Genomic DNA, 24,207 nt, shown 5'->3' with positions numbered 1-24,207 from the left:
CCTTATATTTTAAAGAATCTTATTTCACTGCCTATTATACTGTCCACAAAGTAAAAATGGACTATTGTATACCGTATTCATAGTCACACAGTGTCGTAAAAAGAAACTGCCAAAGTCACTCAAACTGTCCTCCCTTGATACAGGACATGCTAATAAAATCTGCAAGGCTGTATCTTCCAATTTTTCAGTGACTAAAAGCAAAATGAGGTTCATTGTATCTGGAAAGAAAACAAAGACACCTTCTGTTACTGATTTGAACAGTATTTCTATACTGCTATCAATATGAAAGACAAACTTATGAACTACAAACACCAAAAGGACATACTTGCCTAAATTAATAGTGACGCACTTTCAAATCAAAACATTCCCATGTATTCATTAATTCAAGTTTTTCAGTTTATTAAGCTGACTTTAAAAGAATCTTATGTTCATCTACCACAATATCCTATTGTTAAACAATGCCCTTTCCATCATGTAAAAATAATAATTTGGATTTTTTTAGAAGAATCATGAAAATAAAAAATTTTAAACTACCTGGAATATATCTTCTCTCATATGTAATTTTTTCCAAAATTTCTGAGACATATTGAGGATATCCAGCTTTACTGAAGCTGAAGATAATTTGCAATAAATCACGGTCCATAAGGAAATGATCAGACTTCTCCACCTTCTCCAGGGTCTACAGATAGTTCCAGAAATTAGAAGAAGTTAGAAACAAGGTTTTTTTTTGTTTTTTGGGTTTTTTTCAAAATTAAAGTTATTATGTTATTAAAGTTATTAAGTTATTAAATTACCAATATTTTAACAAGTTAGAAATATATGCCATCTAAAGGTTTAGGACTGTTTTATAAAACAAAAAATACTCTATTTCAGCAATAACTAACATCAATACCGAAGTACTGAACTATGGAAAGAATTCTTCAATGCCGTCTGCAAGAGCTATCTTTTAAAAGAGAGATATAAACTACACTTTTCTGCTTCATGCAAAATGTAACACAAGTTCATACAAATAATTTTAAAGTACATTTATTTAAGTCATACCTGCTTAACATGGTCAATGTCACCCTTCTCGGCATAGGCATTCAATAGTGCTAGGTATGTATCTGGACCAGGCTCAATTCCGGCCTCTTTCATCACTGTGAGAATATTTTCTGCATTCTCCATATCTCTGTAAGTTAATTCAAAGAAAATAAAACAGATGACTATAATACTTCCAAATGTAAAATTATCATTTAATCTAGAATGTACTACCTATGCTTATCAAAATTCAAAATTCTTATGTACCAGTTAGAATCATGTAACATAAAAAAGGACAAATACATAGTAAACTGAAAATAGGTTTCCAAAGCAACAAAGGTCATAAACAGGTAACCTTTCTCAAAAAAGAAGCCAAATTATTATAATCACATAGACATTAAATAACCTGCCCTCTTTTATCAAGTATGCTGTGATTCAAATTTTTTTCGTCTTTTTTTTCAGGGCCACACCTGCGGCATACAGAAGCTCCCAGGTTAGGGGTGGAATCGAAGCTGCAGCTACCTGCCTACACCACAGTTCACAGCAACACCAGATCCTTAACCCACTAGGCAAGGCCAGGAATCAAACCCACGTCCTCATGGATACTAGTTGGATTCGTTACTACTGAGCCACGATACGAACTCCATGATTCAAATTTACCTTTTCAGGAAAGAATAACACTTAGTAAATTATTCTTCAAAAATAAAAATATTTTCCAGAGCACTGGCAGACAGCTAATAAACTTTACATACAAAGTCAGTTACTTTAGATTAGGCCCAAGTTTTAAAATTGAAAATCTTCAAATAAGTTTTATGAAACAGATAAATTTAAGAATAGGTTATTTTAAGATGTGTATGTTCTACCTCACATACTCAAGGTTTCTGTGGGCTTTTTTGAGATGATAAACGTCATTAAAGAATTTTCTACAATAATTTTCTGTAATTTAAACCTCATTTGCGAACAAAACTTGAGGTTGTACATTACCCAGCTCTTGCGTGCCCGGTAACAAGGGCACTGAATACTGCCTCTGTGATGGGAAGATCCTTAGTTTTCATAAATCCAAGTATCTTGCTGCAATACAAGGGAAATAAAAATACTCCTCGGATATACACTCCAAAACCAATTTTTACAACATACACACAAAAAATCCCACTCTCTAAAGTTATATCAACAGTCAAAGTAATCTTGTTAAAAATAGTAGGGAACTTTTAAAAATGATTGTTTCATCTGTAGTAATTAACCTTTAAAAGCATAAAGTTTAATAAGGCTCATTTAGTTAAAAATGAGGTTGTACATTTCAATTTATTCCTTATTTTCTAAACCCTACATCCAAAAGTATTAATAAATTTTACACAAGCAGAGAAATGTCACAGCTGATTTTATATGAATAACTGAAAGAGTGTTATCAGTTTTATAAATGAATACAGTGTAAATGGCTAAGAATGTTTACTTTTGGAAATCACAATAAAAAAAAGTAAAGCCAAGACTTAAATGTCTGCTCCAGTAAATCGAATTTTTAATTAAAATAGCAATTTTCAATTATTCTTCCCCTTTTACACAATTCCTTATTTTATCTAAGTCATATGACTGAATTTGCTAGATAAAATACTTCTGAAATAATTTTCTTACTAAGAAACCTTAAAAAAAAAAAGTGAATATATTCTAGGTTTACAAGACTTACAAATCAGTTTGCTTAAACATACATTTATAGAACATACCTGGCACCTTCAATATCTCCCTCATTACAATAAGCAGCAATCAACCTTTGGTATGTCACCTGTCAATGAAATGGGCCAGTTAATACTTTTTAATAAATTTTTTTTTCTGGGTGAAAATAAAAGGGGATATGACCAATAAACATTACAATGGTAACTTCTTACTCGATTTGGTTGAATGTTCGCTTTCTCCATTTTTGCCAAGAAGTCAGTTGGTGAAAATTTATACTCATTTTGAAGGTAGACTTTAAGCAATGCATTATAGTGACTTATATCATACACAGTACCTACAAATGAAATTTAAATCAAATTTTTAGAAGCATACTTTAAAAATCATATTCTTTATCACAACTAAAATATGTGCACTTAAATTTAACAAAAATGCGTAAAATGGTCATTTCTGCATTTTACCCCATACTTAGACCCATCTATATAGAAATGCTGTCAGAACAGACCAAGCTAAATATACAAGATAGTAATTACAGAATTAACGGACAATTCCAAGTAACTGCCTATTCAAGTATTAAAATAGGTTCCTTACTTATGAAGCACAGTATTCCCTTCCTGTTGGAAAATGCACACAATACCCCTATATTTAAAGTGACTGGAAGATTTTTCTATATAAAGCAGTCCTTGCCACATTATAGATACCCTGAGATGGATGGATTATGACAGCAGTCATTATATACAGGTAGGACTGTACTGACAATTTGGCTTATTTACCAACCAGGCCACTCAGCTTTTGAAGGGCTCCATTTCTACCCCGTTTCCAGTTGCTGACCACCATTTCTAGTATGCTATTAATTACCTATATTCCAATGCCCTTGGTTTTCTTTCTGTGTCCACCCTGCCTAAGGCCACATCAGTTAAGGCTACCACTCAGCTTGACCATATCCACTCACAACATGAAGAGCCATTCATGACAGCATGGTCATCAAATCATACCAGTGGTAACATGTTTTACTAAAGTTTCAGGAGTTAAATTTTATCTTTTCAACTGCCTGTGGCTACAGAGGAGTGTGGTGTAAAAGTTTTGAGATTCAAAGCAGCAGAGACCTGTCCTATTAAATTAACGTTTATCTCAGCAGACTCGTAGAGTACTTAACTATGTTTCAGGCACTGGGTTAAGTGCTCTGCATACAGAAGCCAAATTACTCCTCACAATAACTTTGAGGCGGGTACTATTATCATCCCCATCTTACAGATGAGGAAAATGGATTCTTCCACTTACGCAAAACCAAAAATTTGAATGTAGGTGGTCTGCCTTGAGAGCCCAATCTCTTAACCATTTTAATACTTTATACAGGCCCTTAATAGGAACCCTGTGAAATTCCACCTTTACATTATAATTATGCAACAAAGTTAACATACAGTGTCTGACAACTTCCAAAAAAGGATCAATTCAAACTGAACTCTAACAATGGTTGGCTATAGCTCTAAGACTGAAGGAAATTACATCTTGTAATTTCATAAAGGCACTCACTCAATGTGTTGGAAAAGCTGAGGAAGTGCTCAAAATCCAATTAAGTAACATCTATTCTGGATTTTCATACAGATTTTTATCAAGATCAACGTTCAACATTACTAGAATTTATTTATTTCTGCCACAAAGGCATAGTTCTACAGATGAGAAAGATGTTTCTGTGAACTTCAGTAAAAATTGTATCCACATAATTATTACATCTAGTTAATTTCATGGGTCTTTTCTTGAAAATTAGAGACTTTTAAAAAATACATATTGTATCTTTCAGAAAAAATTAAAAAGTCTTACAACTGACTAATTTTGTAAATTATCATCCTTTTGCATTTATCTTATATTTATTTTGTTCAAACTCAAAGGAATGTTCTCAAATATTACTACCTTGGATAAAAGCCAGGTTTCTTGCTAGGTCAGAGCTCAATTCTCCATTGGTATAATCTGCATAATTTTTCTATCCTTCCAAGTATTACCTTGTGCTTATCCACAATAAAATTCATCTGCCACTTTTCTGTCATCTCACAGAGCTTGAATGTGTGTGTGTGTTTTAAGGCTGCACCTGCAGCATTGTGGAAGTTCCCAGGCTAGGGGTCGAATTGGAGCTATAGCTGCCAGCCTACACCACAGCCACAGCAATGAGGGATCCGAGCCACATCTGAGACCTACACCACAGCTCAAAGCAAATCCAGATTCTGGACTCACTGAGCAAGGCCAGGGATCAAACCTGCATCCTCATGGATACTAGTCGGATTTGTTTCCACTGCAACACAAAGGGAATTCTTCACAGAGCTTTTTTATTTGTAGTTTACATTAATTAGTTTGGCATATTACTATTCAAGAAAAATATGGTGTCATCTCAAAACTTTAAGATGTCATATATAGTTTCCCTTATCATGAGTATATCTTTTTTTTTTTTTTTTTGGTCTTTTTCTATGGCCACACCCACGGCATATGGAGGTTCCCAGGCTAGGGGTCTAATTGGAGCCATAGCTGCTGACCTATGCCACAGTCACAGCAGCCTGAGAACTGAGCCGCATCTGCGACCTACACCACACCTCAAGGCAACAATGGATCCATAACCCACTGAGTAAGGCCAGGGATGGAACCCGCAACCTCATGATTCCTAGTCAGATTTGTTAACCACTGAGCCATGACGGGAACTCCACAAATATTAAATGTGGACCTGTCCTAATACCAATACTTAAAAACATATTTGCACTTTTTTATTCAGAGTAGTTTTTATCCCTACCTTTGTATCTAAATCAGACATCCAATGATCAAGGATTTTTTTTTCAATGGCAAATAAAGTATTTTAACAGCCATTTTAAGAAACTGTATTTTTAAAAAATTACACACACACACACACACACACACACACACACACAAAAGGAGTTCCTGTCATGGCACAGTGGTTAACGAATCCAACTAGGAACAATGAGGTTGCAGGTTCGATCCCTGGCCTTGTTCAGTGGGTTAAGGATCCGGTGTTGCCATGAGCTGTGGTGTGGGTCGCAGACACAGCTCGGATCCCACGTTGCTGTGGCTGTGGTGTAGGCTGGTGGCTACAGCTCCGATTCAACCCCTAGCCTGGGAACCTCCATATGCCACGGGAGCGGCCCTAGAAAAGGCAAAAAGACAAAAAAAAAAAAAAAAAGAAAAAAAAAATTACAGTTATCATTTTCCAAAATGTGGTTATTACCTTAGGGAATTTTTTTAATTAGATTTGACTGATTATCCCCAAGAGTGGAACTGGGTGTCTGGGGAACATAAATTGAAGCCTTTTACCATATACTTTACTGAATCTTTTGAATTTGAAACATGTTAATATATTTACTATTTAACGAAGCAGAATTTAAATTTTTTGAAAGTTAAATTTGCTTGAACACTTTCTACAATTTCAACTAACTTTAGTACCCAATGTGTGCAAAACACTGGAAGTACCCAATGTGTGCAAAATACTACAAGGTTCATGAGGGAGTACCCAACGTGTGCAAAGGTTCATGGGAAGTACCCAATGTGTGCAAAACACTAGAAGGTTCATGATGAAGATCTGGTGGATAAGATACAATCATCGGCCTCCAAGCACAGAATACCTATTTATGAGACAGATTCACAACTCTAATGCAGGCAAATGATGAGACACTAATTGGGATTGGAGGTAAAACTCTAGAATAGAGGGATTTATTTATTTGTATTTTATTTATTGTATTTTTTTAGGCCTACACCTGCAACACATGGAAGTTCCTAGACTAGGGATTTGAATTGGAGCTACAGCTGCTGGCCTACACCATAGCTCACACCAACTCCAGATCCTTAACCCACTGAGCAAGGCAAGGGATCAAACCCACATCATGAATACTAGTAGGGTTCTTAACTGCTGAGCCACAGCTGGAACTCCCTAGAATGGAAGGATTTAAATTACAGCTTGAAAATGAGACTGATTTAAAGAGTAAGAAACAAAGAACACTCCAGAAAAGACAAAAACTTGAACAGAAAAAGTTAAGGAGACATATATTATCATGATGCGGCCAAGAAGTACACCAGAAGTAAACAATTTAGCATACGGCAACACTGCAATGAGAGTCTATCATTTCCAATGTTCCTCTAGAATCCCCTTTAGTCTGGAAACCTCAGTTCTGGTCTCAGATCTGTCAATAGTTCATTCTACAACCTTGGACATGGTACCAAAGCTAAAAAAAAATCTCACACAGCTTTAAAAGTGCGTGAACAAGAGGCACAGTGGCAATCTACCAGGCTTCTAGCAATATTAATTCAACAAGTACTTATCAAGTGTAATATGTTCAAAGTATTATTCTATTGTCAAAGAGAAAAAGATGTCATGAATTTCACTCTTACGAAGGATACACAGAATAGAGGAAAGACATGTTTGTAAACAATTATAATAGAAAGTAATAACGTGTCTATCTTTCTACTGAGGTGTTAACATTATGACTACTGTGTAAGGGTTCTTTTCTATTTTAGAATACAACCTCTCTCACAGATATTTCTCCCAGTTCAACACGTTCTTAAATTGTGTGGCTTACTGACAAATAGGCATCTCTGGTTTTCTTTGCTAAGACTTCCTTAAATCAGGAATGAACACTGAATTTTATCAAATGATCTTTTAAACTATTTTATTTTTTGCATAGGTATTATGTTCATAGCCCCAAACTGAACAAGTGCAAAAAAGTATAATCAACAATATTACAATTTTAGAAGTTCCTATTGTGGCACAGTGCTAACAAACCTGACTAGTATCCATGAGGACATGGGTTCAATCCCTGGCCCCCCTCAGTGGGTTAAGGATCCAGTGTTGCTATGAGCTATGGTGTAAGTTGCAGACATGACTGTGGTGTAGGGTGGCAGCTGCAGCTCTGATTAGACCTCTAGCCTGGGCACTTCCATATGCTGCAGGTGAAGTCCTTAAAAAAAAAAAAAAAAAAAAAAAATTCAATTTTTAAAAAGTATAGAGTAAACAATTATATCTAGTGTTTATCATCCTTTCAGAAATATCTTAACATTATATGCACATACACATATAAACATTTTTCTTCCAAATGGTAGCATACTGTACACACTGTTCTGTACATTAATTTTTAATTATAGTTTGGAGAACGCCCTACTTTAATATATGAAGAACTCCTTTTTTTAGCAATTGCGCAGTATTCCATTTTGTGGACACTTCATAATTTATTTAACCAGTCCCTTAGTGAGGGACATTAGCGCTGGTTCCAATTTCTTACTATTGCAAACAAGCTACAATGAAGAATATCCTTTTGCACATGTGAATATATCTATCTAAATTCTAAATTATACACATGAAAATAATACATTACTGCAAATAAACTGTACTTCAAGAAATTGTTTTTAAGTATAAACACACTAAAACCTTGATATGTTGATAAATTCTAACAAATGGAACTGTGTGGTTATGTAGTATGTGCATTTGTAACTTGGAGAGACTATATGTCTTTCTATTTTATTCTTCTTAACTTACCCTAAAAGTAGTACTTGTTATGAAAAAATATTTTATTCTTAAGGAAGTTGCCACTGTGGCTCAGGGGTAATGAGCCTGAGTAGTATCCATGAGGATGCAGGTTCAATCCCTGGCATCACTCAGTGGGTCAGGGGTCAGGGATCCAGCACTGCTGTGAGCTGTAGTGTAGGTCACAGAGGCAGCTCTGATATCGCATTGCTGTGACCATGGTGATTGCTGTGGCTGTGGCATAGGCCGGCAGCTGTAGCTCTGATTTGATCCCTAGCCTGGGAACTTCCATATGTCACGGGTAAGGCCCTAAAAAGACACACACACACACAAAAAAAAAAAAAAAAAAAAGAAAAGAAAAATTATTTTATTCTTAATGCCCCTAGATGTCACTATAACTCACCAAATACGACATATCTCACAAACACACAAAAATAAATCAAGGAAGCCCTTCTATAAAACTGAATTACAGCCTTTAGTAAAGAAATTCTTTTTTAGTAAAAGAAAAAAATCTACTTCTTATACACATCATATATTCAAACAATCATACCCAATTTCTGAAGTTCATCCCATATCCTGTGAGCAAATTCCATTCTCTCTGATAGCTTTAGTTCAGGCAAGAGAGAACCACAGCTGCGCAGCAGAAGCAAGGCTTGATTACTACCTGGGCTACCTATGAAAAGAGGTTAATGGATGAGATTTAACATAGTATCAATATCACAGAGATAAATATCAAAACTTAAATAGAAATTTGTAAATATTTAAAAATCCCCTACCTCACTAAATGTTAAAAGATAACATTTTTCATGAACCAGAAAACTCCTATCCCAATTAACAAGTGTCATTTATAATGCTATTAAAAGTTTTTAAAATTGGTCCACTTTCTTAATTAAGCTAAGGTTATAAATCTATGCAATCTCTAAGACTTTATGGAATACAAAAACACAAAGAAACTAATTTATAAGGAGTTACTGCAATATATGAAGCCTAAGCTTCTCAATATTTTATGAAAATAGTACAAAGCAATACAATTAAAACCCATGAATATCCAATTTAGGTTATAATCTACTAGAAAATATAAACTTCTTTCTCTCTTTATCCATGGCCTTTTATCTACATGTCCCTGAAACTGACTTTAAAACAAAAACAAAAATAAACCACTCATTGCATGATTCCATTTATATAAGGTATCCAGAATAAACAAATCGACAAGGACAGAGAGTACACTCACTAGTGGCTGCTTAGGATTGGAAGGGATGAGGGTTTAAAGCTGATGTTTAGGAATGGGGAGGTTTCTTTGTGGCAGGTGATAAAAATGTTCTAAAACTGACTGTGGTGACAGCTATACAACTCAATAAATCAAAGAGAAAATGATTTAAAAAACTATCTTTAAATGCATGTAATTATAATTGATACTTCCTCTGTATCCCTCATTATTAGATTCTACAACTTTTCAATGTGACTGAAATCATGAATGAGCTTTAGGAAGATGGTGAATGCTCAAAATTACATGTGTGGCTTGCAATGTAGGCTTTTGTGTGAGTGCGTGGGACTGGGCTTTTTTGGGGAGGGGTGATTAGGGTCTACAAATTTCTATCAGGTTATCAAAGTTGCATAAGTGACTCAAATAGATTTTAATAGCTAAGTGAAAATGAAAGAGAAATAATGATTATCAGCCTTTCTGGGTAATCTGTCATATGTGATCATCTTAGGGAAGGCAGACATTATACAAGGGAAGATAAGAATAAATGTGATGGGAGTTCCCGTCGTGGCTCAGTGGTTAGCAAGTGCATCTAAGAACCATGAGGTTGTGGGTTCAATCCCTGGCCTTGCTCAGTGGGTTAAGGATCCGACGTTGCCGTGAGCTGTGGTGTAGGTTGCAGACGCGGCTCGTATCCCGCGTTGCTGTGGCTCTGGCGTAGGCCGGTGGCTACAGCTCTGATTTGACCCCTAGCCTGGGAACCTCCATATGCTGCAGGAGCAGCTCTAGAAAAGGCAAAAATACAAAAAAAAAGAATAAATGTGATGGAACATGATGGAGGACAATGTGAGAAAAAGAATGTATACACGTATGACTAGGTCACTTTGCTGTACAGTAGAAATTGACAGAACACTGTAAATCAACTATAATGGGAAAAATAAAAATCATAAAATTAAAAAAAAAAGAATAACATCTTCCAAGAAAATTTACCACTGAAAGTGATTCCTTTATAAACTGTGGAGAAAGAAAATTTTTATTTGCTGATTTTGAAATAAACATGCAAAACAAAATGTTTCAGTTACTCAAAACCTTGCTCTGATGAGTTGGAAAAACACAAGATGATGATCATAACACAAAATTAAAAGTACCAAATCACGTGGTCTATAATGAGCTTACTCTCAAACCAGTACTTATTTAAGAAGTTCAACTTTTTGAACAGAAAATCTTGAAATACCTGAGTGGCACGTGTTATCAAAGACTTTTTGTAGAAGAGTCTTAGGGATGCGACCAGTTCTTCGGACAGAATTATCTAGCCTCATTAGAGCCCAATCAAACTGACTGGCATTCCTTTTATGAGAAGAAGCAGGCTCCTCCTGAAGATAGTTCTTTTTCTCAGCAGCAATAGTATATAGCCTGACTTGGCTCTGTAGCCCTCTAGAAAATGAAACACAATGAGAAATACATTAAGTCAACTACTATTCATACAGGTAATTTCGGTGAGTAAAATTTATACAAAACTTCCGTATTAATTACTAAACACCTAAGTTCATAGCACAAAAGCAAAAACGCTCGGAGCAGTATAAATTGGCAGGAAAGTTTTGACCCTTGCTTTACATAAAAACACATGTACATAAATTTTATGCAAAGTAGTCTCTTGAATAACTGTTTGACACTGTCTCAATCTTCCACATGGAATCATCTCAAACTAAGGCAATAATATGGTACATTTTCAGTGCTGTTTTAATCTCCTTAACCAAAACCAAGTTAATGAAGGAAAATGAAGATTATGCTACAAAGCTCCTCTCACCTCTACAAATGAGAGAGGATATCTAAAATATATCTAAAATTCTGAAGAATTCTAAAGCATTTTTCCTTTTTTTTTTTTTTTGTCTTTTTGCCATTTCTTGGGCCGCTCCCGCAGCATATGGAAGTTCCCAGGCTAGGGGTCTAATCGGAGCTAAAGCCACTGGCCTACACCACAGCCACAGCAACACGGGATCCAAGCCGCATCTGCAACCTACACCACAGCTCATGGCAACACCGGATCGTTAACCCACTGAGCAAGGGCAGGGATTGAACCCGCAACCTCATGGTTCCTAGTCGGATTCATTAACCACTGCGCCATGACGGGAACTCCTCTAAAGCATGTTTCAAATGTTTTCTAGGTATAGATTATGAATTTAAAAGAAAAACAAATGTCAAGTTAAAATTATGCACTTTTTAAAGGCTCATTAAGGACAAAAGAATTTCCAATCTGTCTAAATAAATCTGAAACATTTTATAGTGACAATGTTTCAGCTCTTGATTTAAATTTGTCAAAAGGCTAACTGTATACTTTCTTAATTATTTTAACAACTGCAACCATCAAAAATAAAACTAGATTCTGGTATTAAAAATCACTAATTTGGAGAAAGTCAAAAAGAAAAAAATGTTTATACATTAAGTAAGGTCAAACTGGTACATATGCATTTACAAAAAGCAGACAACCATTAAACCATTCAATATTTTAATAACACAGGACTAACGTGCAAGCTAAATGCTCTAAAACATGAAATCAGAGACATTTCATGCTATAGAAATACAGGCTATACCTAATTTACAAATACCAAACTTAGAAATAATCCCTATGTGTGAAGGAACCCCTGTCATAAATTTCTGAACTGAATTTAAAACTTTTTCTGCATTCAAATCTCACACAAAATTATCTAATTCAGAGAGATTTACCTATTTAGCCCAAAATATCATAAGACTTTTCAGAAGTAGCCGGTAAATGTAACTAAATAACATACACTAAGTATATATGAACCAAGTATAATGTAAAAACACTCTACTTATTAATTTAAGAATGCCTTTAGGATGATAATCACATTTTTCAAGCATGAGCACATTTTTTTTTTTTTTACTACAGTCAAATGCCAAAATAAATACTTACATAGTAGTAAGTTTAAAAATAAAATCGTTGACTTCCTAGCCTTATGTTACTAAACTGGAAAACCTGTCACAAATTGAATGATTAAGTCCTAATGTTACATTAAAAAGCTACAGCAGTAGTTTCACCACGAGATTATATAAAACACAGAGGCAGTAATTGACACTAGATTAGAAATTCTACCACTGCGACCTGAGACAAAAACACAACTGCTCTGGCCATCAATAATTCCACCTATGTCAATCAGTAGACTGAGAAACAATGGGGAAAAAAATTCAACTAAGTAAGACAGTGCCTTAGCTTTGTAAACCTAATGATCAACACTTGTAGAGAGCTGATTAAAGTCTGTTACGTGAAAGGAATTAATTCAATGCTAGATTTTTACCACAGAAGATGCACTCCTACAAGTATTTACCCCTTATGTTCAAAAGTTTTCTCTGGTCGTTTAGCTGACTACTGGATCTGTTGTTACTAACTATGCCCTTGTTAGTCAAGCAAACACAAAATATTATTTTAAGCCACCCAGAATAATGTGTCAGGTTCAAGTGTGCGTGAAATAACATAGTCCAACGAAAGCTGATATGGAGATTTCCCATCTGTAGTGAAGTACTTTTGTCAACTTTTTTACACAACTCAAATCTGATACACCAAAGGAGCATAAAAATAAAAACCTTTGCTTAAAGTGCAGCTTTAGAATGTAAGATCAAACAAACACAAACAAAATTCAGGCAAAAGACAGAGCTGTTGATAAACCAGCACGGCATTCTGCAACATTCTAAAGCTAGTTTTTCTCACGAAGAAGTGTTTAAACCTTCACATAAGTTTGTCTGGCTTTAAGGAGTTCCGTCAAAATATGAATCTACCATAAAATAAATTGGGGAGGGGAAGGGTTACATATTTAAACCAAAGGATTCTTCACTCTTCGAAAAGATTCTCTGTGCAGTGCTTTCTACATTTCTTATTGGGCCCAGAATTTACTTTTAAATTCACCTGAACACAACCTGAAGGAAACAAGAATTCCACAGCCTGGACCAATAGGAAACGCTATGATGGGAAGGCGACAGCAGGGGGTTAAGGTGGGTCTATGCAAGGCAGGAACCTCCCCCATAGGCCTGTAGAAGCTGAAATGCACCGCCTCCAAATCCTGATGACCAAGACTGATGTAGACACAAAAGGGAATTATTTTGTTGTTTCATCCAAGTGTCTTAAATGGCTCCTTTGGATTTTTGAGTTAAACTCTCAGGTGGTCCTGAGACTCCAGCACGCATTATGAACATCCAGGTTACCCGTGAATTTTCTCTGGCAAACTCTGGCACTTAAAAAGTTATTTTTCTCAGGTTTAGGGGGCTTGTTTTGTTTTCTTCTGTAATCAGTGGTATGGTTTTTTAACTCTTTAAAGTGAAAAATGATTTTATAGTTGAGCGTCCACATTTCAAAAAGGTACAAGGACTTGATTATTAGATTATTATAAACAGGCTTCCATGGGACTCCACTATTAAATCTGTAACTTACAAAAATGCTTTATTTTTTTCAAGGCATTTTCAAGTTTACAGAAAAACTGTCAGAAAGTACTGAGTTCCCATATATTATACCCTATTTCCCCTCTACCCAGTTTCCTCTGTCAACAATTTGTATCAGTGTGGAGCATTTGTTACAAGTGATGACCAATATTGATACATTCTTATTAACTAAGGTCTCTAGTTTACAAGAGGGTTCACTCTTTGTGCCTACACATCTCACAGAACCATGCTGCCCCCAAAATGCCCTCTGCTCTACCTATTCATCCCTTCCCCCATCCTCCTGAACCCCTAGCAACCACTTTTTACTTGCCTTGTTTTGCCTTTTCCAGAATGCATATAGTTGGATCATACAGTATAGGCTTTTTCAGACTGGCTTCTTTCACCTGCCATTACACACTTAAGGTTCCTCTGTGTCTTTTCCTGGCTTGATAGCTCATTTCTTTTTAGTGCTGAATAACACACCAGTGCATGAATGTACCACAGTTTATCTGTTCATCTACTGAAGGATGTGTTGGTTACTTCCAATTTGGGGCAATTATAAATAAAGCTACTGTACACATTTGTGTGGAAGGAACTTTTCAACTAATATCTAGGAGTGTGACTGCTGGATCATATGGTAAGCCTATGTTTACTTAGCTTTGCAAGAAACTGTCAAACTATCTTCCCAAATGACTTTACCATTCTGCATTCCGACTAGCAGTAAATGAGAGTTCCTACTGCGCCATATTCTCAACACAGGTGCCATCAGTGTTTTGGATTTTAGCCATTCCAACACGTATGCAGTGGTATCAAATTGCTGTTTTAACTTACAATTCCCTAATGACATATGCTAGGAGCTTTGCAGGTTTTAGATAGTCTCAGTGCTATTTCTTCAGGTAAACTTTTTATTGAATTGTTACTCACTCCTTATTAATTTTGAACACACACCAAACTAATCACATACATCCTTGAAACTTTCCCTTCCCTATTCTCTTCTTCCTTTTCCACTGCTATTATCAGCCAATTTAGCATCACTTTGGAGCTATCAAGAATTTAAAGGACACAGATACATGATAGAACAGAAATAAAAGGACACAGATACATGATACAAGAGAAATAATCAGTAGCTAAAGTTTACTATGCAGTTAATAAATGCTAGATAATAGAAAATTATGCCTATAATTCTCGACTTCACAGATAAGAATGTAACTTGCCTAAAGTCAGAGGAAAAGCTAGTTAATGACAGGGCCAGCATTTGTACTTTGGAGAGTTTCATTCTGAAATGACCTCAAGCAAACTAATCTGGCTGCAACAGGCAGTTACTGGAAAGTGGTAAAAATTAAACAGGGAAGGTGAGACTAGATAAGGCAAAAGTCCTACAAAAGCTGATAACAAAGGGATTTGGATTTTATGACACGCTTTTAAAATACAAAACTAAGGTCCTCTCAGCTTATTTTGAGGCATTCTGTAGGCAATAGGTATCTCAAATTTATCTCATATTCTCACCAATCCCTATTTTAATGATTCCACTGAGCTTTCTTTAGCCTGTTGATATGGCTGATCATTACCAATTTTTCAAATGTTGAGCCAGCCTTGCACACATGGAATAAACCGAACTTGGTCACAGTATATAATTCTTTTTAAACATTTAAACATACAAACACTGATTCCAATTAAATTTTAAAATGCCAAAAATTTTAAAAGATAATGACTCCTTCTGAAATTGGTTGGTATTCCTTTTAAATTTCTCCATTGAGACTGACAACATCACCTTGACATTGTTTTCCTCAAGCTCAAAAATCTTAGAAAATTATCTTATTGCTCAAGCCCTCTCACCTTCACATCCCATCTGCTGCACCCTCATATGCCTCTTAATGTCTAAGTTCCTTGTTCAATCCAGAATACAAGGATTTTTGCAACAAACCCCTAGTTAGTTTCTCAGACTTCAGGTTTTCTTTTTTTTTTTTTTGGTCACACCCAAGGCATGTGGCAGTTTCCGGGCCAGAGATCAAACCCATGCCACAGCAACAACCTGAAGCACTGCAGTGACAGTGCCAGATCCTTAGCCCGCTAAGCCACATAGGAACTCTGGCTTCAGGTTTTCTTCATACAACTGCCAGATCATTTATCCTCAAAACCATCTTCATGACACTACCTCTTTGAGATCCTATAATTTTTTCACTTTTATCACTACAAACAGAAGTTCTTTCATTTACCAATGTATTAAAAGATTTATTGGGAGCTCCCATCGTGGCTCAGTGGTTAAAGAATCTGACTAGGAACCATGAGGATGTGGGTTTGATCCCTGGCCTCGCTCAGTGGGTTAAGGATCTGGCGTTGCCGTGAGCTGTGGTGTAGGTTGCAGATGCAGCTGGAATCTGGTGTTGCTGTGGCTGTGGTGTAGGCTGGCAGCTACAGCTCTGACTGGACGCCTAGCCTGGGAACCTCCATATACTGCAGGTGCCGCCCTAAAAAGAAAAAAAGACAAAAAAAAAAAAAAAAAAAGATTCATTGAGCATCTTCTATGTGTAAGGCACTGTGCCAGGATCACTCTTTCTGCTTATCTAGTGAGTAAATCTGATCATCAACTGGTGAAACAAAAACAAAACACCAGTTGTGTTAAAGTCTGTAAAGGAAATAATCGAGGAACTGCGATCAAAGAGTAACACTAGGGTTCTACCTTGGATAAAGTGTACAAATAAGACAACACATAAGTTTTTAACTAGGGATGAAAAGAAGCAGCCAAACGGACAGCAGAGGACGAGTATTCTAAGTAAAATAGAACAGTCAGCAAATCAAGCAGGTGGGCAACAGATAAGACAAAAGTTGGAGGGAGAAATTACGGGCTAGATTATGAAGGATTCTGAAGACAAGGAGTCTGGATTTTATTCTAGGTACAGATTTTATTCCAAATACAGAACTGTATCAGAACCGTACCAAAGGTTTTTAAGCAGGGGTTATGGCATGATCGATTTCTGTTTTGAAAAGATCAGTTTAGCTGCAGGGTGAAGAAAAAATTAGGGGCAGCAAGAATTATAATGCAGATACCATTTAGGATGCTGTTGCAGCGGTCACAGTGAAAGACTGATGGAAGTTTAGAGCAGGGGGCAGTGGAGACGGGAAAGAAATACAATTATCACCAAGGCCCCACCTGATTTAACTGCAAATTCCAGGCAACAAATCTCACCAGTAAAATTTGTTAATTCTCATTTCATGTAATAGAGAAAACTAACATAAAGGTGCCCTAGAGAAACTTAATCTTTTTTATACATCTTAATCTCTTGGGTATCATTTTCATAAACACTTGATAAGCACAATCTTAGAAACAAAACCACAAGGCTCCATGGCATGGTGGAAACACATGAGCTTAGAGATCGTGGGCTTGAGTCCTAAAGACCAGCCTGAGTTCAGGCTCTGTCATTTATAAGACGGCCAAGTTTATCACAATCATCTCTCCTAAGCCTGTGAAATCTCAGAGATAATAGTATGCACCTCACAGAAATATCTCAAAGATTGATTGATAATGCAGTGTTTCCCAAAATATTGCACTTCTACTAGGAAAAGGATTTTAGCACGTAGACGAAGACTTTCCATTTCAGTAGTTTTATTTACTTTAATATTTTTAAATAACTATTACATCAAGCATTCTTGCTTAAAACAAAATGTTATAAAAAAAATGTCACCTTAAACCTAAATAAACCAATGGAAAAAATATTAAATATAAATAACATTTTACATAGAACTCAGATTTGGCAAAAAAAAAAAAAAATCTGAAGGCAGTATACAAATGCCCAATGTTCGGGCAATACTGAGAAAATACACATAAAGGATCCAGCAAAGTAAGCATAATAAATATTAACTACATATTTCTTCTTTTTAAAATGTATTAACAGGAGTTCCCACCGTGGCTCAGTGGTTAACGAATCCGACTAGGAACCATGAGGTTGCAGGTTCAATCCCTGGCCTTGCTTGTTGGTCAAGGATCCAGCGTTGCCATGAGCTGTGGTGTGGGTTGCAGACTCGGCTCGGATCCCGCGTTGCTGTGGCCATGGTGCAGGCTGGCAGCTGTAGCTCAGATTAGACCCCTAACCTGCAGAAGAACTTCCATATGCTGCAGGAATGGCCCCACCCCCAACAAAGAGTGCTCAATACTTATTATAGAAGGCACTCAGTAACTATCCGTTGTTTCATCTTTAAAAACTTTCGTAAAGTTGTCACAGAGAACTTTCTCCCTGAATTATCTTTCCCCCAGAAATCCTCCCTGAATTTTGCAAGACCTCGATTCTCCAAAGTCTTGCCCAGTTAAGCTGTGCCCCAAACACTGCTTTATGTTTTATGGTTAAGCCACAGAATTTTAGACTAAAAAAGTCACTTGCAACCCTTCTACACTTCCACAACAGTCTCCTGGCTTAAAACACCAAAGCCATTCCTTTCCACCTATCCAGATGTCCCCTCCATCTCAGGCTCCTCCAGTCCAAAGGGATGTCTCTGTCTCAGCTACAACAGGAAGTGGTGAAGAGTCAGTTAACCAGGCTGGGACCTCTCGTGTGATGTGGAGCAAAACACTCTGCAGCCTCTATAAAGTGAGAGTGCGACAGACTAGGTTATTCCAGAGATCCCCTCCAGAGTTCACATTATGAGATCTTATCATGTGCTTATTTACCTGTCATAGTCTCCACTTCTTAAATTTATAATGTATTATGTATACTGCCTTTTAAAAAATGCTTTTATGTCCATAAATAGTCCCTTCAGCACCTAAAATATAACATATTCAAAATACTTGGGAACTAAGAATCACAGTATCTGCAGCTGAATCCCAACTGGAGCTCCTGGGTAAATTACTCTACCCCTCTAAGCCTCAGTTTCCTAATCTGTAGTATCAACCCACAGAAGATGAAACGTGTGTGTGACATATAAACAGTTTGAAAATGGCAAAGATCTACACCAAAGTACTATTATTTACCCTAATCCCCAAATCTATTTTTCCTGATTCTAACAAACTTGCTAAGCTCCTGTTCTCCTTCTCAGAAAAAGAAGCATCTTCAGTTCTGCACCATCTACTTGAGCCCCACCAACCCTACTCTGCAGTATCGAGGTTGTTCCTTACTGATCCATCCATCCCTTGTCTCTTATCACCCCTGGAGTCTATGCAAAATGTCAAGACCTAGACCTCACAAAACCTTCTGGGGGCTTCCAACCAACTTTCTAGTCAATTGTGGTAGCTTTAAGAAACTGGCTGGCCTTTGCACTATCTATTTCCACTACACTCCACCCCCAACACCACATAGGATAAAAGACGGCCTTAAAGTTTCTCCCTGCTCTTTCTTCCCCTGGAATATTCCGACAGCTCACTACGTGTGTCCTCTTAAACTTGAGCGATCCCCTACCACAAATGTTAACTCTCTTCCCTCTGAAATGTCACAGTATTATATTCCTCTTTTGAACAGCACAAATATGACGGTTGTACATGTGCCTATCACAGGCCTCTGTAATGGATGAACAGGGAAGCAGAGGCTGAACTGCAACTCCAAAGGACTCAGACTCACAATATTTGTTTTTTGGGTTTTTTGTTTTTGTTTTTGCCTTTTTGCCATTTCTTGGGCCGCTCCTGCGACATATGGAGGTTCCCGGGCTAGGGGTTGAATCGGAGCTGTAGCCACCGGCCTACTCCAGAGCCACAGCAACGCAGGATCTGAGCCGCGTCTGCAACCCACACCACAGCTCATGGCAACGTTGAATCCTTAACCCACGGAGCAAGTCCAGGGATCAAACCCGCAGCCTCATGGTTCCTAGTCGGATATGTTAACCACTGAGCCACGAAGGGAACTCCAAGAAAGTTTTTTGTTTTTTTTTTTTTTAATGAAAGGTAAACAAAGAAAAGTTTTGTTTCAACTTTAGAAGTCACAGCATTCTGTCATAGGGCATCATGTGATCTTCACTTTAAGACAATCATCAATCTAGATCCACTGCCAAACTGATTCAGCTCAAAGCTTACCTTTTCTCTGAAGCCCCTAAGTACTGACTAACAAATTCTATCACTCAATAATACTCATCCGTCCCTCTCAGACATTCCTGGAAATCAAGATCATAGTGGATCTGTAGGGATTCACTGCACAATGGGATAAGTACGCCTTCAAACTCCTTTGCATCTCACACATATTCCTTCATCAGTCTCTAAGATCTTCACTGATTCACGAACAGACATTTGACATCTACTAAGCGCCACAAAGTTAGACAACAGGGGAGGCAAAAAGAGTAAGACAAAATCCCTGCCTTCAAGGAACTTAATACCAGTCTGGAGGGCTGGTGGGTACACAAGCAGCTGCGTTAACAGGTGCTTTAGTGATTCAGGATCTGAGAGAAAACTCAAGAAGGGAGTGGTCCAATGGGAGAGAGATTTAACAGAGAAGAGGAGACACATCCCAAGAGTGAAGGTCACAGTCAAAGGCAAAAAAGATGTGCACCATGGCCCATCAAAGCCTTGCTGGCTCACAGACCAGCAGCACCTTTATCATCTGCAGGTGTGTTAAAAATGCAGACTCTCAAGCCCCTGCCTATACCTACAAAATCAGAACCCGCATTTCCACAAGAGCGCCAGGGAATCCATATGCTCATGACAGTTTCAGAAGCCCTGATGTAGAGGACTTCAAAGTAGTAGTTTGGTATGGCTAGGATAGAGGATACCATGGGAATGAACTCAAGAAGTGAGGTTGCAGGAGTTCCTGTTGTGGAGCAGCGGAAACAAATCCGTCTAGGAACCATGAGGTTGTGGGTTCCATCCCCGGCCTCACTCAGTGGGTTAAGGATCCAGCATTGCCATGAGCTGTGGTGGTAGGCTGCAGATGTGGCTCAGATCCTGCATGGCTGTGGCACAGGCTGGCAGCCGTAGCTCCAATTAGCCCTCTAGTCTGGGAACCTCCATATGCCATGAGTGTGGCCCTAAAAAAAAGAGAGGCTGCAAGCCACCAGTGTCTGATTTTAAGTGGGAAAAAGATGTGATCAAATTATAGGGGAAACAATGGAATAATGTGAGGGTTGGAGAAAGAGGGGAATTATTCCAGATGAAACAGATCTAAGAGAACTTAACCATTTGTGCAATCAATACGTAGGGGCAGGGTGGGGACAAGGAGGTGAGAAATCTCTAGGAAGCAGGCAGAAATTGCAACATCCACTGTAATAGGAAACATATGAGGAACAGATTTGGGGGGAAAGACAAATTCGGTTTGATATTTTCCTTTTTTTTAATTTTTAAATTGAAGTATAGTTGATTTACAATGTTGCATTAGTTTCTGGTGTACAGCAAAGTGATGAATCCAGTTTGAGAGGTGATGGGTTTAGAGTTCAACCAGTGGAAGTGTCCAGTAGACAGTCTATAACTAGGAGGAGAAATATTGCCATCATCAAATAGATAGGCATGGGCGGATACTCTGAAAATGGAAGAGGTCACCCAAAGGGAAGGTCACAACTGCAGCTCTGATCTGACCTGGCCTGGGAACTCCTTATGCCACAGGGTGGCCAAGAAAGAAACAATAACAACAAAAAGTAATAAATAAGACAATGATAGCTTTTCCCAGTGGCGTGACTGCAATGGGTTGGAAGAGTGAATGTTAAGTGAGGAAATGAAGAAGACAGGAGTACAGACAGGGAGGAGAGACTAGGAAGCATCTTGAGCCCAGTTTGGGGAAACGTTTTGTTTTTCAGGTGGGAAAGATGTGGGCATGCTTACAGGCTGTGGATAGGAAACTGTTTAGAAAGGGTTCAGAATCCAGGAGAAAAAAGGAAATACTTTATTATTGCTTACTATGAGCTGAGCATACAGTGGTGAACAAGACAAAGTTTTGCCCACATGCAACTCACTTTCTACTAAGGAAACAAAGAGCAAGCAGATAAATAATATCAGATAGGAGTTTCTCCTGTGGCTCAGCATGTTAAGGATCCAGTGTTGCTAGAGCTGTGGCTCAGATTTGATCCTTAGCTCAGGAACTTCCATATGCCACATGTGCAGCCAAAATCAAATCAAATCAATCAATCAATCAATCAATCAGACAAGTGAGACATGCCATGATAAAACTGAAATAGGGTTGTTTTTTAGATTGTTAAGGTTAAGACCTTTCTGAAGAGACAGCTTTTAAGATGAGTCCTGAGTGACAACAGATGAGCTTTATAAAGAGGGGAAAGGCTTGTGACCTCTATTTTACAGCAACAAACTGAGGATCAAAAAGCTTAGGTGGAGTTCCTGTGGTGGCGCAGTGGAAACAAATATGACTAGGAACCATGAGGTTTCGGGTTTGATCCCTGGCCTTGCTCAGTGGGTTAAGGATCCAGCATTGCTATGAGCTGTGGTGTAGGTCGAAGATGCTGCTCAGATCTGGCATTGCTGTGGCTGTGGTGTAGGCCGGCAGCTACAGCTCCAATTAGACCCCTAGTCTGGGAACCTCCATATGCTGCAGGTTCGGCCCTAAAAAGACAAAAAACAAAAACAAAAAAGCTTAGGTAACATTATGCAGCGAGTAAATGGAGCCCAGGTCTGATGAGGACCCAGACCACTACCCTTTCTACTAGACTGGGCTACCTTTACTGTTTTCCTCAAATGCAACTGTAGAGATGAACTGTAACATCGACCCTCCTTGGCCTAACAAACACATGAAGGACTGAAAAATATGGCATAACTTTCTCAAAAGAAACTCTTTGAAAGCAGAGGCATGACTTCTAAGGATTAGCTGTTCAGGCCTAATGAGCAAGTAAATCTAGGTAGGCTCCAAGTTATAAGTAGGCTATATTCCAAAAATGTATAACTAAGTTGTTAAGAAGTCATAAAACATTTCCTCATATAACTTTATACATATAGTTGGCTTCCAGCCTGGTTCACAAAAATCCACGCAATCACAGCTATTACTGTTACTATGATAGTAATTAAGAAAGCATTAACTAGGTACCAGGTCCTATATTTTTTATAGATAATCTCATGCAATACCACCAGCACTATTACTACTCCCTTCTTAGAACCGAGGAAAGTGACGCCTGGAGATGTTAAGTAACTTATCTGATGGCATAATGCAAATGAACAGAGACGCCTAAAGTCCTCCCCGTGGCCAATTCCAGATCCTTAACTCTTAATCTTTGTGCTGTCTCTCAAAGTATCTTTACATATAAACACGAGTCTTTCCAAAATCAGTTTTTCTCCACTTCTAAAACCTTGGTGCCCATCTACTCTTCTCAAGTAATCAGAATCCTACTCAACACTTTCATCAAACCCCCTTATCCTCTCCCTTGCAAAGTCTACACCAAACACATCTCCTGATAACCCACAACCCAAACAGGCATTTAGCCACATATTTGACCCCCACGGAGAATGTAACTTGCCTTTGCACCGCCGGTTCCCACAGAGTGCCTGAAATGTGTTCACTTATCCATTCTTTAACACTTTCAAAGCCTACTGTGTCAATTCTTAGCCCACAGCACATCGTCGTAAATACTGAGGTAAACTCCACCAAAAAAACGCAGTCAAGAGCCCAAACTGACCATAATTAAACGTTCACCGCTACGTTATCCCGAGCTTTTGAAATCTAAGTCCTAGCTGGTTAGAAAACACCAATAAGACTTGCACGTGGGACAACACCCCAGCGGGTCAATCACAAGGGAAGAAGTAAACCTAACCCCTGACAGCAGCCTTCAAAGCCCGCGTTTCCTAGGCCGTTGGTAACCCTAGGACAGGAAGACCGAGTCCGAGGCGGCGAGGGCAGGATCCATGCCGGAAGCAAGCCATGCCTCTAGCTGTGACCTTCTGAAGGCGACCGTCCCTGTCACCCGAAACTCCCCGGGTGGGGAGCGTGGTCCGAGGCCCGGGGACGCCTGGCCCTGAAGCGCCAAGGAGAGCCTGGAGAAAGCACAGGTGAGACCCGGCCCCCGCCCGCATCCACGACCCCGGAGGATGGCCGCACTGCCAGGAGGCCGGGGTAAGCAGCCGAACACTCACCCGGCGACAGGCCGGGCGCGACCGGTGGGCAGACAGAAGGCGGCGTGCGGCCGGCCCGGGCCACCCGCGAGGAGTCGCAGGGATAGCGGAAGGCTCTTGGCCGCCCTGGCACGGAGGAGCCAGCGAGCGGGTCTCAGCAGGGCTGCCATGGCTCGGCTGTCCCTACGGCAGGAAGCACGCTCGGCGAGAAGGACAGGAGGAGCACGTGACCGCGGGGTCGCCCGGCGTGGGAGAAACCAAAAGGCGGAAGTTCCAGATAAGGGGGGAGGCACGTGTTGTTATAACTTGAAAAATGAAGATACACGTTTCTCCGAGGATTTTTAAGCCCTGTAAGATGTTGATAGAATGAAATATCTTGGTTTATCATTTTAGAGAGCGTCTTTTTACGTTCTCCTTTCTTCATGACAG

The 24,207-nt window shown here is 38.5% G+C and overlaps 1 protein-coding gene across 1 annotated transcript in view; it reads right to left on the bottom strand.

Moving 5' to 3' along the window:
• LRPPRC (leucine rich pentatricopeptide repeat containing) overlaps positions 1-23,961 on the bottom strand; it is a 114,192-nt gene extending 90,231 nt beyond the window's left edge. Inside the window, exons 1-9 of the mRNA XM_003125183.7 lie at positions 23,800-23,961; positions 10,630-10,829; positions 8,745-8,867; positions 2,898-3,019; positions 2,736-2,794; positions 2,002-2,088; positions 1,042-1,168; positions 535-679; positions 73-218 (exon numbers count right to left, since the gene is read on the bottom strand). Coding sequence (XP_003125231.4) covers positions 73-218; positions 535-679; positions 1,042-1,168; positions 2,002-2,088; positions 2,736-2,794; positions 2,898-3,019; positions 8,745-8,867; positions 10,630-10,829; positions 23,800-23,948 — 1,158 coding nt within the window. The 5' untranslated portion in view covers positions 23,949-23,961. The remainder of the gene's footprint in view (positions 1-72; positions 219-534; positions 680-1,041; positions 1,169-2,001; positions 2,089-2,735; positions 2,795-2,897; positions 3,020-8,744; positions 8,868-10,629; positions 10,830-23,799) is intronic.
• Between the last annotated feature and the right edge of the window lie 246 nt (positions 23,962-24,207).

Source organism: Sus scrofa, chromosome 3 (genome assembly GCF_054392235.1).
Source record: "Sus scrofa isolate SSC_HxYL_T2T_F1_AM1 chromosome 3, Sscrofa_HxYL_maternal_Yorkshire_Landrace_v2.0, whole genome shotgun sequence".
Taxonomy (NCBI): domain Eukaryota; kingdom Metazoa; phylum Chordata; class Mammalia; order Artiodactyla; family Suidae; genus Sus; species Sus scrofa.
The sequence above is the reverse complement of the archived record's forward strand: the minus strand, read 5'-3'. Positions and strand labels throughout refer to the sequence as shown.